This window comes from Phodopus roborovskii, unplaced genomic scaffold (assembly GCF_943737965.1).
Source record: "Phodopus roborovskii unplaced genomic scaffold, PHOROB, whole genome shotgun sequence".
NCBI classification, from domain to species: domain Eukaryota; kingdom Metazoa; phylum Chordata; class Mammalia; order Rodentia; family Cricetidae; genus Phodopus; species Phodopus roborovskii.
The window spans coordinates 28,113,183-28,131,852 of NW_026126433.1; the positions used below are offsets into that span (position 1 = coordinate 28,113,183).

The 18,670-nt window shown below is 39.5% G+C and overlaps 1 protein-coding gene across 1 annotated transcript in view; it reads right to left on the reverse strand.

Moving 5' to 3' along the window:
* Axdnd1 (axonemal dynein light chain domain containing 1) overlaps positions 1–18,670 on the reverse strand; it is a 67,767-nt gene that overhangs the window by 38,223 nt on the left and 10,874 nt on the right. Inside the window, exons 5-14 of the mRNA XM_051185743.1 lie at positions 18,550–18,635; positions 16,333–16,389; positions 15,266–15,368; positions 13,198–13,319; positions 11,338–11,478; positions 10,580–10,684; positions 7,495–7,615; positions 4,688–4,789; positions 3,189–3,352; positions 1,185–1,260 (exon numbers count right to left, since the gene is read on the reverse strand). Of these exons, the coding sequence (XP_051041700.1) occupies positions 1,185–1,260; positions 3,189–3,352; positions 4,688–4,789; positions 7,495–7,615; positions 10,580–10,684; positions 11,338–11,478; positions 13,198–13,319; positions 15,266–15,368; positions 16,333–16,389; positions 18,550–18,635 (1,077 nt within the window). The remainder of the gene's footprint in view (positions 1–1,184; positions 1,261–3,188; positions 3,353–4,687; positions 4,790–7,494; positions 7,616–10,579; positions 10,685–11,337; positions 11,479–13,197; positions 13,320–15,265; positions 15,369–16,332; positions 16,390–18,549; positions 18,636–18,670) is intronic.

Genomic DNA, 18,670 nt, shown 5'->3' on the forward strand with positions numbered 1-18,670 from the left:
CTATTTTAGCCATATGTGTCAAACCTGCCAAATAAAAGAAATAAGTAAGATTATTATGGTTGAGTCAAGTCACATCTGGGAGCAGTAATCCCACCATTGAAAGGCAAGAGGGTTGGGAGGAACTCCAGTCTGGTCGTGGCTACATCGTGAGTTCAGGATCAGAATGGGCTGCTGGGGACCTAGTCTCAAAAGCATATACAAAAAAAAAAAATCATTTCTTGGGCTCTGTATGCAAGTTCATTAGGGCATATGTTTGATATTCTTTCTTCAATTAATTCAATGTCATTATACATTCTTTGTTCCATTACTGTCGCATCATAGTAGTGGTGTGTGTCTGTCTGTGTGTGTGTGTGTGTGTGTGTGTGTGTGTGTGTGTGTGTGTGTGTTACTGAGGCTTGAACCAGGTTCTGACACACTTTAGGCTCAGTGCTACTATACTGCTGAGCCATATCTCTGGCCCTCATAATGGTGACTTAATAAAGTTTATTTTTAAAACTTGGAACTTTTTTTTAAAAACATCCTAATAATGTGTGAAATGTAATATATGTGGCACATACCCAATAAAACATAGCATGGCCTTAAAAAGGGGGTTAATCCTGAAACATGAATGAATCTTGAAGGTAATATCCTGAGGGAAATAAGCCATTCATAGGTGGACAAATACCAGAACCACCAGTTCACAGAGAGTAGCTTTTCAGGGGCTGAGGAAAAGCAAACACTGGGGTTTACTGTTCAATGAGGAGCAGTCCATTTGGAAGATGGACCATGAAGCAGTGTGAATGAATATACTCTATGCCACTGACCTATACACTTAAATGGTTCAAATGGTATCTATGTTGTGTATATTTCCCCATGATTTATAAAAATGTAATTAATTTAAAAAGTCCAACTTGTTCTCGACACAAGGGGAGCAGAAATAGTAATTATACCACGAATTCAACAGAGAATCAGAGCCACTTCACCATACAGCCTTATTTCATTTAACCCACAAACTGAGACAAAACTGAAAAGTATTTAAACATATTTTAAAGACCCCAGTGGTTTTGTTGATATTTTTTTCATTTTTTGTCATTCATAAACCTTGGCATGCCATTTAAAGGATGAAATTCGGCTCAGCTGTGGGTGTGAGCCATCACACCTGCCACCAGCAACTGGACTGGCAGACTATTTTGAGAAAGTCTTACCTTTTGAAACTCCTTGAAGTCGATAAGGATTGCAGTGAGTGGGTTCCCCCTACTAGGGCTTACAATCTCTTTTCCACTGGAAGAAGAGGAGAGAGGTTTCAGAACAAGGGCCACACAAAGAAACCCACAAGTCCACATGTGAACAACAACATTAAAAAGCAGTCTCCACCAAAAAAGCAGTCTCAAGGCCCAGCCCCTCCTGTCATGGGTATTCCTCTTCAAATTCACAATCAGAAATAACAAATCCTGGTTCTAACTAACCAAGTTATGGGGCTGGGAGCCTTCAACACATTTCTATAAAGAGCAAGTTCTGATCTCGAGAACACAAGACTAGGGTGTCCATAAGAATTCCCGCCAAACACTGTGTGAATGGACTGGAAGCCTGGCAGATGGGTAAGTAAGAGGACCCTAGGTCAGGAGTCTCAACCTCTTCTGAGAAGCTCCCTTTCACTTCTCTGAAGTGTACAAGAACAAAACTGCTTATTTTTGTTCTTCTATATTTTTACTTATTATTTGTTTAGTTTTTTAAACAACAAAATGTCCCTTTTTTGAAGCTTAAAGATCATTTTATTGTTACAGCTTGAAAGAAAAACAACCGGGCAAGCAAGCTGAAACCCAACAGCTGCTGACAGGAGGAAGACAGAGAAGGGAGGAAAAAGCCCTCAGAGCTGACATGGGGGTTGTGGAGCAGCTCTAGAGATGGGGGGGGGGGAGGGACAGTGTCCAGAAAAACAGTGAGTCCTGGGTCAGGAAACGCATGCTGAAGCTTTTGGCTCGTAATGGAAAGAGAGGTGGAAGTGAGGAAAAGTCAGAGTTTCTATTTCTAAATTAGAAATCAGAAAAGCAGGTATGCTTAGCCATGAAGAGCTATAAGTGACTGCTTAAAACATATTGATAAAGGCCCAGGCTGGCCTTGAATTCATGATCTTTTACCCCCACATTATGAGGTAGAGCCATCATAGCTAGCCTGATGAAGTCATTCTTAAGTTCCTGAAGGACAAGGGAGTGGACACCTGGATCCCCTCACTTCTCAGTGTGCTGCACAAAGCCACTCAGAGATGTATCAACTTTGGCTTTCAGAATTTTCACCTCCACTAATTGGGAAGTCTTCAAGGGTTTTGAAAAACTGAAACCACTAAAGGAAAATTGAAATAAATGATGCTTAAAATGTGTCTCTGTGGCAATGTCTTCTGTCCTAAGCTGAACTCACTCCCAGATGTTCCAAGGGATTCCAAAGTGACTCTACATGTAGTCACACAGATCATGGAGGTTAACTATCACCCTTCACTGTTTTCTGTCTAGAATGTGAGTACCAGCCGGACAATCAGTGAGTCATGTGTGCAAAAGGAGTAAAATTGTCTAGTCCAGTCTGTATCCAAAGCAGAGATTCTTGCTAACCTTGTCTTTGCACATATGATTTAGTCACCAGCCTCAACTTACCTACTTTATTGCTAGTTTCTTCCACTCTCAGACTACTCTGGGCTGGGGAGATGCTCACTGGAGGGGGGGGGCACTTGCCACTCAAGCCTGATGAGCTCTGGGTCTCTAGAGCCCACACAGAAGCAGGAAGCATTAGCAAAAACCGTAGTCCCAGCTTGCCCTCAGGAAATGGAGACAGGAGAATGTCCAGAAGCTTGTGGGCCTATATGAGGCAAGAGACCCTATCTCAAAGAAGGTGGGAAGAAGGATCACCCAAAGGGAGCCAACATCCTCTTCTAGCAGCCTTGGACACATACACATACATGCATATCACACACAAAGACACAAATAAAAATAAATCTTAAAAAATGAGGTAGGGACAAAGAGTTGGAGTTAAATAAAGGCAACAGCAATATGACATGGAGATCAGGAGGGCACTGGAAAGCACCTGTGTTCAAGGCCCAGTAAAGAATGTTCTCGCCTCCCCCCAAACTGTGTGTTTGTTACAGTAATTAATAGTGGGATTAGCTGCATTACCAGACACAATATTATTAAATCAGAAAAGCAAGATTCTTACAGACCCACATGTTATTTGTGAAGAATTGCTGCCATTTGAGAATGCCTTCCTTCACAGTTTGTGATCTGTTCTTTGTTGATTCCTCTGTTTGTTCCACTTCCTGCTTAAATCGGTTCACTAACGTTTTCCATTTCTCTGTCAAATTCTGTAGCACTTGGAGGTCTGCAGTGTCCTAAAATGCACACAATCGGGTACGACGCACTTATCACTATTGAATTACTAGAAGAATTCACAGGAAGTGTGTCAAGAGGTTGAAGATAGTTCTTTTTCTAAACACCATCATTTACATTAACATTATGGTAATGGATTTTCTGTGGGACATTTATTAGGGACAATAATTTTTCCTTTTCAAAATGAACTTAGTTTTCCCACAGGACTTTTGTAGTGGCAGAATGACCACTGGTAAGCACAGGAACTGGACAGCCAGGCAAAACCAAATGTGAATTCTAGACAGTGACATTACTTAGTCTGAAGTTCATTTTTATTACCACAAAATAAAGACACTAATATATGTCTCAGAAGATTATTTTAACAGATGACAGGAGCTGGAGAAATGGCTCAGTGGTCAGGAATGCTTACTAATCTTCAGAGGGTTGACCTGGGGCCCTGTTCCCAGCACCCACATCTGGTGACTCAAAACTTCAGCTCCAGAGGATCTGATGCCCTCTTCTAGCCTGAGGACAACTACACACACGGTACACATAATCACACAGGCACACATACATGCACATAAATTTAAAAGATATGTTACATTTGTTTATGCTGCATTAATTTAATTATATAAATATCTTTTGTTGTTTTAGCTTGCCTGCCTAAGGCACCTGATTGGTCTAATAAAAATCTGAACAGCCAATAGCTAGGCAGTAGAGGGATAGGTGAAGTTTGCAGGCAGAGAGAATAAGTAGGAGGACGAATCCAGGCTCATGAGAGAAGAAAGAAGAGAATGAGGGAGGAAGAGAGGAAGATGCCTGGGGCCAGCCAGATATGCAGACAAACACAGAGTAGGATATATAGAATGAAAGAAAAGTTAAAAAAAAAAAAAAACCCAAGGCAAAACACAGATGAAGAGAAACAGGTTAATTTGTTATAAGAGCTAATGGGACAAGCATAAGATAAGGCTGAGCATTCATAACTAATAATAAGCCCCCCATGTCATGATTTGGGAGCTAGTTGATGGCCCAAAAGAAAGCCTGTTAAACTCCCGAGTTCTGAGGTTACAGGTATTGTACCACCACACCCAACCACAACCTCTTACTTTTATCTTAAGCAGTAATAATAAATAACTCTATAAGACTCTGGAGTGTTATTAGACTTAGATGTGTTGCTTTGATTACAGTGGAAGACAATGTAAGAGTCTTTACTCCTTCCCTTATATTTTTCATTCTACCCACAACAGAGCATAAATATAGAACTGTACTTAAGAATCTATAGATTTGGCAAGGCAAAGCCTATGGCGTCAAAACATAACAGTCATTTTACCCCATGACATAAGTAAACTGGGGTTTACCTTAGTTGACAGCATTATAATGAAATGTTTGGCATATTTATTCCAGCCTTTTTCACTGAGGTAGAGTTTTTTAGCCATTATGACTCTATTTCTTTCAATCACCTATTAAAAAAAATGTACTATAATCAGGAACCTAAAACATTTTTAAACACTCTAATTTACTTGTAATGTTTTCACATATCAATTTTTATTCAGCCATTACTTCAATCAAAATTTCATATTTTAATAATATGAATCATAATTTTACACCTTTCCAAAACTATTGAACTGGAAGTATATTACAGTTCAGGACTTCTGGGTAAGATGGGAGACCATAAACTGCCACTCAGATAAAGAAAATACAGACTAATTCTAATACTAGAGAACAAAGCTTCAGGGTTTCACAAAGACCATCATGGGCTACCTGCAGATTGCTGAGAAAGAGAAAGACAATACAAAAGAAGGTAAGCTGGGACTAGAGAGATGGCCCAGTAGATAAAACATGAGGACCTGAGTGCAAATACCCAGAACCCAGGTGAAGCCAGCGTGGTGGGACACTTCCGTACCCACAGCATGCCTACACCAAGATGGGAACTGGCTACAGCAAAGTCCCTGGAAGCTCTAGGTCAGCTAGCCTAGCTTTTACAGTGTGTGTGTATGTGAGGCGGGGAGACAGAGACAGAAATAGAGATCCTCTCTCAGACAAAGTGTACCCTCTCTCTGCCCCCTTCTTTTGGGTCAGGACGTGAGTGCTCAGCTGTTCCTACCACTATGCCTTTACCCCACCACCATGCACTCTAACCTCTGAAACCAAAAAGCCCAATTAACACTTTCTTTTATAAATTGGCATGCTCATAGTGTTTTATCATAGAAATAGAAAAGCAACCCAAACAAAAGTTGGTACCAGGAAGTGGATTACTGCTATGACAGACCTGACCATGTGGTTTGTTTGCTTGGAGGAATGTGGAAAACTTTGGGACTTTGGACTAGAAAAGTCTTTGAACACTATAAGCAGAGCTTAATGGTCCATTGTAGTAGGAGCTTGGAAGACAGTAGTGCTGAGATCACTGTGGACTAGAGGGACAGCTCAAGGGGATTTAGAGGGCAACAATATTAGAACTGGGTAGAAAGTATTCTTGTGATGTTTTGGTAAAGGCTATGGCTTCTTGGCTTCTTTTTGCCCTTGTCCTAAGAATTAAGAGTAATGAACTAAATAATTTGACAGAGGAGATTTTAAGACAGCCTAATATTGACTCTGGTATGTGGTTGTTAGTAATCACTCTTACACAGATCTACAATGAAAATGATCAAGTAAGGGAAAAAGAAATACTACATGTACAGTTTGAAGTGAAAAAGAGCACTGGAAAATTCTATGTTTTGTTTTTTTTTTTTTTTTTTTTTTTTTCAGACAGGGTTTCCCTGTGTAGCCAGTCTGTCCTGGAGCTCACTCTGTAGACCAAGGTGGCCTTGAACTCAAAGATCCACCTGCCTCTGCCTCCCAAGAGCTGGGATTAATGTATACCACACCCAGCTTCTTTTTCTCCTTTATATCCCATGTGTCCTTTCACCTATTCCTATCCCCCCTCAGCACCTATTTTACCCTCTTTTATTCTCCTTTCCAGTTTTTCAGGCTTCACCCACATTTTTACTCATACACATACAAATTTTACAAAGTCTAGTTTTTCTGCCTGTTTGTTTGTTTTCATTTCTTGAGACAGAATCTCATTATGTAGTCATGGCTGTCCTGGAACTCACTATATATCATAAAAAACATTTATATTCATAATTGATTCTAATACATTTGTAATATCATGGTTTTTACATTTTAAAATGTAATCCTTTCTTGGACTTTTCCCCAAGTAAGAAAGTCTTGATTCTACTGCCCAGTATACAAGCTTTCTCTCTAGGTTTAGGACACCTGCATGTTCTCCAAGCAGACAAGCCACCACACAGATCCATCATGCAAGCTGCCTGCAAGGAGAGCTTGGTGGTCTGCCACCAGTGGTATTTTGAACCAATCCAACTGGATCAGATTTTTTAAATTTCATATGGGTAAGAATTCAGTGTTATTACCTAGCAGTCCCAAGGGTCAGAACAGAGAGCCAACACATATTCATCTTTAATATGTAGACTAATATGGGATTTGTTCTCCCTGTAAAGCACTGCTGCCATGTTCTACAGGTTTCCCTAACCATAACCCATGTGACATGATATCCAAGAGCCCTGACATGGTTACAGGAGATGAAGAAATAAGAGCTACTTTTTATAGACATTAGAATTAGTATACATTAGCCACACTACCTTTTTCTAGGGATTTGTGTACACAACATCTAAAAATTAGCATGCATTAAAGTTAAAAGTTTTAATATATGCCCAAACCAAAAAATAATAATAATTTAGAGTCATAGTGTATAGGTTCCAGTTAAAGAAAAAAAAAACAGCCCTAAATTGCACAATAGCTAGTTACTCAATAGAGAAAAAAAACTTTTCATCTTCAGTGCCCACAAAACCCATGATTGCATCAATAAATATATACCTTCTTTCTTCTTATACTTTTTGATTATGTTAATAAAAATTGTCAAATGGAAGCTGGGTGTTGATGGCACACACCTCTAGTCTCAGTTCTCGGGAGGCAGAGGCAAACAGATCTCTGTAAGTTCGAGGCCAGCCTGGTCTACAAGAGCTAATTCCAGGACAGCTTCCAAAGCCACAGAGAAACCCTGACCAGAAAAAAACCAAAAAAATAAAAAATAAAAACAAAAAACAAAATTGTCAGATGGAACTTTGGTCAATATAGGAGTCTGAGTTGTGAACCCAGATGAACCAACCTTTAGGGCCAATTCATATGTGGCTGAGCTCCAAATGTCCCTTTCTGTCATTAGTAGTTTAATATCATTCTCCATCCTTCCTCTCTGTAATGTATATAAGTCATGGTAGTCTTCTACTATTCTGAAAGAAAGTTAAGAATATCTATTTAGATACTTTAAAAATAGCTTCATTATGAAAATAAGCAGCCTGTTCCTTTATAAGGTAACTGTGGCATACTTGCTAGATATATTGGTAATGCTTTTTAGAGTGAAATTTTAAAAGTTCACATCTTATTTACAAATATTATAATAGTCATGACAAAAATAATATGCCCAATGAACCTTCTAAATATCATTGTATCTAATGAACACATTCACACAGTTTTTAAAACATTTTTTAAAATTCAGAATGCAAGTAATAGTAATGCAGTAATGTTATTGTTAATCATCTTTGCTGATTGATTAGGACTCTTTATTAAAGTCCTGAAGCCTAATAAACTGTAAGTCATAAAAACTTTATATCATATAAATTAGCTCAAGATTAAAAGAGATTCCCTCCCAGCCACCCAAAGGCTTATGTATAATTAAGCACCTTGTCCAGGCTAGTTTTTAAGTAAACTTGACACAAGCTACAGTCATTTGAAAGGAGAGAACATCAATTGAGAAAATGCCTCCATACAATTGGGCTGCAGGCAAGCCTATAGGACATTTCTCTATATGGGAGGGCCCAGTTCATTGTGGGTGGTGCCATCCTGGGCTGATGGTCCTGGGTGCTATAAGAAAGCAGGATAATCAGGTGAGCAAACCAAGAGCCAGCAAGCCCATAAGCAGCACTCCTCCGTCCAGGATCCTACCATGTTTGAGTTCTTGTCCTGACTTCCTTGCTCTCCATGTTGCTTTTAGTCATGATGTTTCATGACAGCAATAGTAACTCTAACCCAAGACATACCTCTTTCTTATTGTGTTTCCATGTCTAGCAGAAAGTACATTTTCCTTCTAATTTACCCCATTTCCGCTCTTGGAATTAAAAGCCCTTTGAGTTTAGCCAAACAGAAGTTGTTGGGGCATGCAAGATGGCAGCAAGCACTTACTGCCACTCCTGAAAACCTGAGTTCAACCCCCAGCGCACATACACACATGCACACGCGTACACACACACACACACACACACACACACACACACACACACACTAAATGTGATGAAAAGAATAATTTCATCAATTACTAAGTGATCATGATAGTTTGAATGGCCCCCATAAACTCAAACTCATAGATTTGAATGCCTGATCACAGGGAGTGGCATTAGGAGGTGTGGCCTTGTTGGAGGAAGTATGTCACTGGGGATGAGCTTGAGTTTCACATGCTCAAGCTAGGACTAGTCTCTCTCTCTCTCTCTCTCTCTCTCTCTCTCTCTCTCTCTCTCTCTCTCTCTCTCTCTCTCTCCCTCCATACTGCCTCCCAATCCAATGTAGAACTCTCAGCTCCTCCATCATCATGTCTGTGTGGCACCATGGTTCCCCCCACGCTGATATGAAATAAGCCCTGAACTGTAAGCCATTCCCAATGAAATGTTTTCCTTTGTAAGAGTTGCTGTGGCCATGGTGTCTCTTCACAGCAATAGGACATTTAAGTCAGACAGTGACAAATAACATTCCCCCTCACTGATCTTAACTTTGCTATCAGACTTCAAGTTCAGTGACATAGAATTTTATCCTTGGCATGCATCAGGATCCACCACTTCAAGTCTTCCGTGTGCTCAGAATAACTGAGAGAACAGTCACATAGACAGGCACACAGGAAAATCCCTGGAGCTGTAACTTCATGATGTGCTTACCTTTCTGCCTGACAGAGAACAATTTTATAAAAATATTGAATACCCTAATTCATAAAAGAGCAAAACTGGGGACTCAAAGATGGCTTGGCCACTAAGGGCTCTTGCTGCTCTTGCTGCTCTTGCACAGGACTTGTATTTGGATCTCACCACCCAAACAGCAGCTCACAATCATTTTTAACTCCAGTTCTAAGGTATCTAACACCCTCTTCTGGACCCCATAGGCATTGTGCATACACGGTACACAGACATATGTGCAGATAAAATCCACAAAAGCCCAGAGAAAGGGAAGTCAGGGATTTATTGGGGGATCACTCACGAATGACAAAGCAAGGTAGAGAACCTTTGGTTCTCAAAGCTGCCATCCACCCTGAAACCACCACCCAAGAAGGAGAGCACACCTCCCAGTCTTATACCTGACTTTGAGGTACCAGAAGGGGCTGGTACCTCAAAACGATTGGCTGAAAGAGTTCCCAAAACAATTCCCACTTTTGTCTAAACAATAGGGTTCTAAACCTGATACAAAAACTATATACAATAAGAACAAATATCAACTGTTGTTCAGGAGAATGAAAAGGTAAAAAACATATACAACGTTAGAACTATAACAAGAACATCAAGCAAGAAACACACCCTAAATGTCCAGGCTAAGGCAATAGGAAATATTAGAGCTTATTCCAACAACTGTCCTATTCTGAGGAGTACATAATTTACTATTACAGCTGTGCATTAGCCTAAGTTGTAAAAGTTTGCTACTTGGGAAATCCAAGGCAAATCAAGTTTATTGATATAATGTTCTCTTAAAGGCAGGTCAAACTAACAGCTGAGAACACAGTAGGCTATCAGCATTAAGTGACCTCAAATTATGTTATGAACTCTGGCTGTGAGGTTCAGCAAACGGTCCAATCTCTTAGCATACAAATAACATGTTCATAATATTTGCATCGTCACATTAAGTTTTCAGTGTATTTCAGGGAACAGACACAGATATGGTTCCTGTCTCTGCCTGTGTGACCTGCACCTTTAGAGTGTTGAACAGTCAAGGACAGGATATAAACATAGCATATCCCCAAAGGCTTCATTAACTGACACTGAGCCAGAGATGACATCTGAAGGGCTCTATCATACTGTCACTTTTAACCATCATAATAACCGTAGGAAGCAGGTGGTCCTGCAGCCTGGATTTTACATATGGGCCAACTGAGGCTCAGGAAAGTCAGATGACCAGACATCTCCTCCTTCCATTACCAAGCTATATAAGCTTTACCAACTCACTTTGCATTCTTTTCTGCTTCCAAAAGAGCTTCTGCCAGATCCTTTTGGGCTTTCTCTGCCTCCTTTGTTAATTTGCTGTCATGGGCCCGAACCAGACAAAGTTCCCTGAGGAAAAAAAAGGAAAGAAATTTCAAACTCAAAGATGAAAACTTTTCTACTCTAGCAATCAAATGTACATATAATCTCAGTTACTCTGTGTGTCCACCCCCACACCTTCATTTTCTACCCAAAACCTCCAGTGCCCATCCTGGGTGGACTCTCGTCAGATCTGGCGATGGACTTAGACTGACAGGAAAAGACAAAACGATGTGACACTAGCATCTTCCAGAACACAGCAGGGGCAGAAGCTGCACCCACTTCGGTCTGCCAGCCTGTGTTCTTCTTCATTCTTGCCACTGGTCATCCTGATCCAAGGTTAACCCCCAACCATGTTGCTATAGTATATTTATTTTCTTTGGAATTTGAACAATAACATCTACCCTCATGGAAGTGTTCTGTAAATACGATTAAGATAAATGTCTATAATGTGCAACAGGTTCTTCTCTATCAAATACAGGTAGAATTGTGGGTTTTAGTTAAAATGAGTAACCCAGCGTCTGCCCTTCTACCAGTATCCAGTTCTCCTGATTTTCAAGTTAAAAGTACTAAAAGCAAAAGAACCTTCATTTCTAACCAATCCTCTCCATGATTTTCTTTTACTACAGGTAAAGACAGGGCTCTAGCTTCCACTTTGTGTTGAGGATCCTCAAGGTTTTCACCTGGTCAACTCCTCAATCACATTCTTGAAGTTGTACAGTTCTTCTAAGATGCGCTGGTCCATCACCCGCTGAGTTACCAAGTCTTTGTAGAATTCAATCATCTGCCGGGCAATTTGGTCAAGCATTTGCACATATCTCTCTCTGCAGGAGAAACAAAGGAAAAGGGAAAGAAAAGAGAGACAGGAAGAATGCAAACAAGAAAATAATATCAGGAAATTAAATAGCCAATGGGCACACCTGAACTGTATGTGGGAAAAGGACGAAAAAGAAAGGAATCCAGACTCCTCTCCCACAGCGCACACACACGGTGAGTTAGAACCAGAGACATGGCTATTGGGAATATAAATAATAACTGAGACATGAAACAAATATAGGATTGCTTTAGTTCTTCTAAATTATAAATTCTTTTGAGAGAGGGACAATGTCGTGAATCTATTCAGAGTGCCTTGAATAGACTGGGATTTTCATATAGTTGAATTCATAGGTGACAATTTCCTCAAACTGACTAAATATAAAGACACTAACTATTTAAAAATTATTAAAATGCTTTCACTCAAAGGAGTTGTTTCTTTTGCTATCAGTCCTGTACTTTTATCTCTTCACTCTGGGCTTAATTTTGTGCTTGACCACATAGGCTGCTGCTCTGTTGTTATTCTGATTTGGCACTGCTCACAGTATTCTATTTTCTCCTCTCCTAATCCTAACCATTCTCTAATGGCTTTGCTTCTACTTCCTCAGACCAGTCAGACAGCAGGAAGCAGAAATCCACACTAGAAGAAAAGGGTGCTATGCTAGAGGTATGGTTCAGCAGGGAAGTCCACCACCCCCACCCCCACCCCACCCTGTGCTCTCATATACACGTGATATGCATAATAATACTTTTTAAAAAGAAACTGATAGGTTGGGTATGATAGTGCATGCCTTTAATCCCAGTACCTCCCAGGAACTGGAAGGCAGATCTTTGATAATTTAAGGACAGACTGGGCTACATAGTGAGACACTGCCTAAAAAAAAAAAAAAAAAAGGAAGAAAGAGATGTTCAGAAAGCTCCTACAACTTCTCCTTGTTCCACAGAGAGTGAAATACAGATACATTGTTTGGCTGATGGATTCTTTCAGCTTTCTGAACAGCACCAAAGTCATAAGAAAGATAATTATAGTAACTAGTATTTTATCATCTTTACCATTAATGACTCATATGTTGAGCACCTGTTTCTGTTTTCATTTTTAGTTTTAATTGAGTCATTATGATTCTGCGATAGGGCTGTGTGTACTCACAGGTGTGCAGGCAACGAGGCACCTGTGAAGGTCAGAGGGCAATTTTCTGGAGTTGGTTATCTCCTTCCATTGCAGATTTCAAGTCCTTAGGCATGCATGGCAAGCATTTCTACCCACTGAGACTGTGTTCACTCCCCAGCCTATGTTCTCATTTAAATTTCACCACTGCCAGGCATGATGGTTTATACTAATAAGGCTATATGACAAGTTCGAGGCCAGCCTGAGCCAAATAAGACTCTTTCAATAATTAAAAATCAATTAAGTCTTTCCACTGTCCTATCAAGCATCTCAATACTTGACATAGAGTAGGCACTCAACAGATACCACTGGCTTATGCATAGAAAAGCTCTGACTTTTGGATCTTATACCAAGATGAAGATTTTACTATAAAGATTAAAACTAAACATATATTAGTTCCATCAGGATATTTTTGTGGCTTTCTCAAAAGCAAATACAAGCATAACTCAACACATCAAAAAAGATGCATGTATGGCAATAGTTGGTGGATCCTATTAATATGCACTAAATTATAATTTAAATTTTTGAAAGGAAGAACCTGAAATATTCTGTTAACATCTCTAACCTGATTCTTGACAGTAGCTCTCCTCTATCTACACAATCCACACTGACTTGTCGAATCAGTTCATGAAATACTGTGTTGTAAATAGTCTGTTCCTTTTTCAATACATGTAGTAGTTGATGCATCTGTCAGAGGTAAGTCAGATAATTGGTGCTTATCACAGGGTATAAGTCAAAATCATTTTTAAAAGGAAATATGCAGAAAGTGAACAAATTTTAGTAAAATCTTGGTTGGCTTGTTGCAGTTTCATTCACATATATACATATCCAGGAATGATTTTTAAAATCTAGCTAATTTTGGTTGCTTTTGTGTGATGCACTGAAACTATCAATACCACTCCTGTCTTGTACCCACCAGAATGAAGCCTCAGTCTGATCATGAGTCTACATCAGAGAAACCAAAACTGAGGCAGATTCTATGGACAAACTAACCAATGGACAGCAGGGTACCAAGGGTAAGAAAAGCAATGAAAAGCTGGCGAGATGTTTGGAAATGAAGTTATCTAAAGCAATGACAATTAAAAGCATCCTAGGATCCTGGGATACTCAATTGAGTGGAGATAGCTTATAAAACCCATTAGAGCAGTGGATCTCAACCTTCTTAATGCTGAGACCCTTTAATACAGTTCCTCATGTTGTGGTGACCCCACCCCACCATAAAACTATTTTATAACTGTTTTTCTTTATTTTGTTATTGTTATTAATCATAATACAAATATTTTTGGAGATAGAGGTTTGTCAAAGGGATCATGACCCACAGGTTGAGAACCACTGCATTAGAGGGCCAACTGGTGAATTATAAATTTTGAATATGAGATAATACTATCTTGTCCATACATATAGATAAGACATACAGTCATCAGACTTGGTGACAGTATTTGAGATAATACTATCTTATCCATCATGTATAGATAAGATATATGGTCATCAGACTTGGTGGCAAGTACCGTTACCCACTGATTGATCTTACCAGCTTCTTTTTGTTTTGTTTGTTTTCAGATAAGTACTTGCTATATATCCCAGGCTGGATTGAAACTTGAAATCCTCCTCAACCTGAAAGTCTTAAGAAGACATATGCCATCCAGTTACATATTTCAAAATTGCCAATAGAAAGGTTAGGGATGTGGCTCAGTTGGTAAAGCTCTTACAATGCTCTTTACTCAACCCCAAAACATCACAGGTATTGACTGTAACCCTTGGAAGATGGAGACAGGAGATTCATAAGTACAAGGACATCCACAAAAGTTCAAAGTCACCTCTTGATATAGTGAGTTCAAGGCAAGCCTGGGTTACATAGATCATATCTCAAAACAAAACATCCAGTAAAAATTATTTTAAATGTACCATCACAAGGAAGTGATAAATATTGGAGGATATGCAAATTCCCCCAGCTGATCACTATACATTATATAAGGAACTATCACATTGTACTCCATAAACATGTATAACATATCCATTTTAAAAATAAAACTAAGTAATAAGATCAATCCATGGAGCCTTGAAATATAATCACATGCTGAATTACAACACTTCAATCAACAACAGGCCAGGTCATAAGCATGGTTTTGTAAGGTTGGAGTGGTGCTGAAAATCCCCATCAGCTGATATTTTTTTTTTTTTTTTTTGACCTTCTCTGTTTGGATACACAGATCCATACTACTGTGCCACAACTACTTATGGAGTTGGAGCAATCTATCCCACCTAGGCTTGCATGTCTAGGTTTATGTAAATCCATGCTTATCGTGTTTGCACAGTGGCATCACCTAATGATGCCTGTCTCAGAACACATCCCCACGACTAAACAACATATAACTAACTACACTAACAGTTGACAGTATAGTGTTTGCCATATGCCAGGCCCTTTCTAAGCACTTTTATTTGCCATTCAATCACACTTACAATAACATGTACTATTATTACTTCTAATCAGTACATTAGGAAACTGAGGTACAAATATATGAGATGATTTACCCAGGGCCACCCACTAATTAATGGCAGTCGAATTCCAAGCCAAGCACTCTGCCTCCCAAGTACACACTTTTAACCACAGTGTTATTCTGACTGGCAATTACCTTGGTTGGCCCTGTATACGCTTCATTTTCTATTCCAGCCCTCTCCAGCATGGTGTCCATCACATCACCCAGCTGGATCACTTCTACTCTTTTATTAGGTTTCCTAAAGATCAAAGGGACAGACTTAGGTAAGTAGCATCTCATCAGGCCATCTTCAGATGAAAACAAAAATATAAAATGTTTTGGGAAAAATATATACTATGGCATACTAAAGGCAATTTAAAGGGATAGGCCCAGATATATTTATTTAGTGATATAGCAGTAACACATTTTAAAACAAGGGGAAAAAATAGTAGTAATTTTTTTTCTTAAAAGAAAAATAGCCTTTCCAGCAGTTATGACCTCCCTATGAGAACATGAAGGATCTCCTTCATCCCTCTCCAGAAGAGGAAAAGAGGAAAGCACCTGGTGCAGAGCCCCAATTCCTACTTTATGGCTGTGAAATGCCCAGGATGCTACAAAGTCACCACAGTCTTTGATCATGCACAAACGGTAGTCTTGTGTGTTGGCTGCTCAACTGTCCTCTGTCAGCCAGGGGCGGAAAAGCGCGGCTGACAGAAGGATGCTCCTTCAGGAGGAAGCAGCACTGAACAGCACCTGATTCAAGCTGAGTGGTAACCATCCCAATAGACACATTTTGGATAAAAACAAAACAAAAAGAAACCAAGAAAAATAATATTCACCCTCAAAGGTACTATACACCACATGTTACCACCTGTGACAGGAACACAGAACAAAGGAGAGGCCATAAAAATAGGCTTTAACACTTGATAGTTTAAAGTGCTTGAGAGATAAAAGAAAGACAACAAAGCAGAGAGATTTTAATGCTTAATGTACAGAATAAAAACACGTTACAGTACTGAGAGTCATGCTACACATACTGCTTATCTAAATATGCAGTGAGTCACAGGAACACTACTAATTGAATCATGGTCTTACAGGCAATTATTACCTTGGGTATCTGGTATGACTTGAATGTTTTTGTCTAATAAAATACTAAGGAAAGGAACATATGTGTATGTGGTTACTCTTTCTAAGAAACACTTTGGAAAACCCGCTGTACTCACATGGATGGGAAGAGCAACAGCCTGTTCTCACTGTCTGTGAGGAGGGTGGTGTATTTGCTGCAACAAATAAGATGAGAAAATGTTACTCTAAGAAAACTGAAGAGTATAGGTCAGTGATGGAACATGAGGCTCTGGGGCACGGAGAGGGGAAGACAGAACAGAAAGGAGTACAGTATTTGGAGGATGTACCCAGCAGCCTGGTTCCTAAGAGCCATTCTCCACTAAATGAAACCCGTGTTCTCTGGGGAAATTACTGGGGACTCATTGGAGGAGTGGAGATGAAAGAAATTACAGTATGACAAACTAAAGACCTCACCAGAATTTAAAAGCTTGGATACGATTTTAAAAATGGACACTGGTCATATGTGGAACATTTTTAGTAAAGTATATTCAATTATATTCCCTGATATATTGAAATACAAAGATTTCCTTGATTTATTTAACAAAAAAAAAAAAAAAGACACACCTGTAATCTAGCAATCTCAACACTTGGGATGGAGAAGCAGGAGGACTGGTAAGATCATCTTCTCTACAGGCCTATCTGAACCACATGGCCTTTGAGATGGTTCTGCCAGTAAAGGCACTTGCCATCAAACCCAACAATCTGAGTATAATGCCTGGGACCCACATGGTAGAAGGGGGTACTGAATGCAAAGAGCTATTTTCTGATGTCATCGCCTAAACACACACATGTAAATAAATGCAATTAACAACAAAAGTGCCTTTTGGCATTTTCAAAGATGGTAAGGTGGGCTTGACATGTAGCTCAATGGTAGAGCCCTTGCTGGCATGTACAAGCCCTAGGTTCAATTCCAGTACAAAAAAGAGGAAGAAAATAAAAACAATAGTCAGCTGTTATTTTAGAAAATTAAAGCAAGACTCCATATTAAAGTGCATAAAAAGGAACCAGCAAATGATGAAATGACTAGTGCCCCGTCTGGAACATGCCCTAAAGACGGACATAGAGGACTGCCTTGCATTGTATTTGTGGTCACACTGTGCAAACCCCTTCCACAATTAGGATTTGGAAGTGGTGCATGCCTTTAATCCCAGCACTTAGGAGGCAAGGGAGGAGGGTCTCCATGAGTTTGAGAACAGCCTTGTCTACAAAGAGAGGTCCAGGACAGCTATGGCTATAATACAGAGAGACCCTGTCTCTGAAGAAAATAAAGGAATTTGGAAAAAAGTTCTGCTTTAACAATTTGGTTGGTTTGGGGTTTTGAGAGAGGGTGTTGCTATGTAACCCAGGATGACCTTTAATTAGCAATCAATCCTCCTGCCTCAGTTTCCCAGGGCTGGGATTATAGGTATACGCTACTACATACAACTCAAAGTTCCATATTTTTAAAGATTGTTTTTATGTGTATGTGTATATGCCTGGGTGTATGTATATGTATGTAGATATATGTATATGCTTGCAGGTACCATCAGAGGCCAGAAAGAGCATCAAATCCCCTAGAATTTGAATTACAGGAAGTTGTGAGCTGCCATGTCCATGTGATACTAACTCAAACCTGGGCTTTCTCCAAGAGCAGCAAGTTCTCTTAAGTGTTAAGCTATCTCTCTAGCCCTAAAGTTCCACTTTTTTAAACATATTTTTAAATTTATTTATTTTTATTTTATGTTCATTGGTGTCTTGCCTGCATGTTTGTCTATATGAGGGTGCCAGATCTTGGCATTACTGACAGTTGTGAGTTGCCATGTGGGTGCTGAGAATTGAATCCAAGTAGTTTGGAAGAGCAGTCAGTGTGTCCTTTACTATTGAGCCATCTCTCTAGCCCTAAAGTTTTACTTCTTAAAATATTAAAAAATTAAATTGTAAGAGAAAGTATATAACTATTTAATCATGAAAACCCAAAATTCTTGTATTCCTCCCTTGGAGTCCCCCTGACTATCAGGAGTTCTTCTGTGTTTTACCTTAACGAATCTACATTAACTTTGCTCTAAAAGCAAACAGGAGAAGTAAGAAGAGGAGGAGGTGATAGAAAAAGAAAAGAAGAAAAACAGGAAGGAAGGGAGGGAGGAGAAGGAGGAAGGGAAGGAGGGAGGAAGGGAGAGGGAGGGAGGGAACCAAAACTCTTTGAGCCATCTCTTTGTTTGCTTGTTTGTTTTAATCTTTCTTACATTGTTCCAGGGCAGCTTGCCCAAACATTTCCTTACTTCGCCATAAAAATGAGTGTGCATATCAGATATACAACAAAACATCATAGTACTCACTCGTCATAACACTCCAAACCTGAAACTCCTGTATTTGACACAATATGAAATTCTTCAGGAATCAAAGTGTCTGCTAATGTCTTCTGCTTATAAAGAAAAGGATAGATATATCAATAGATGA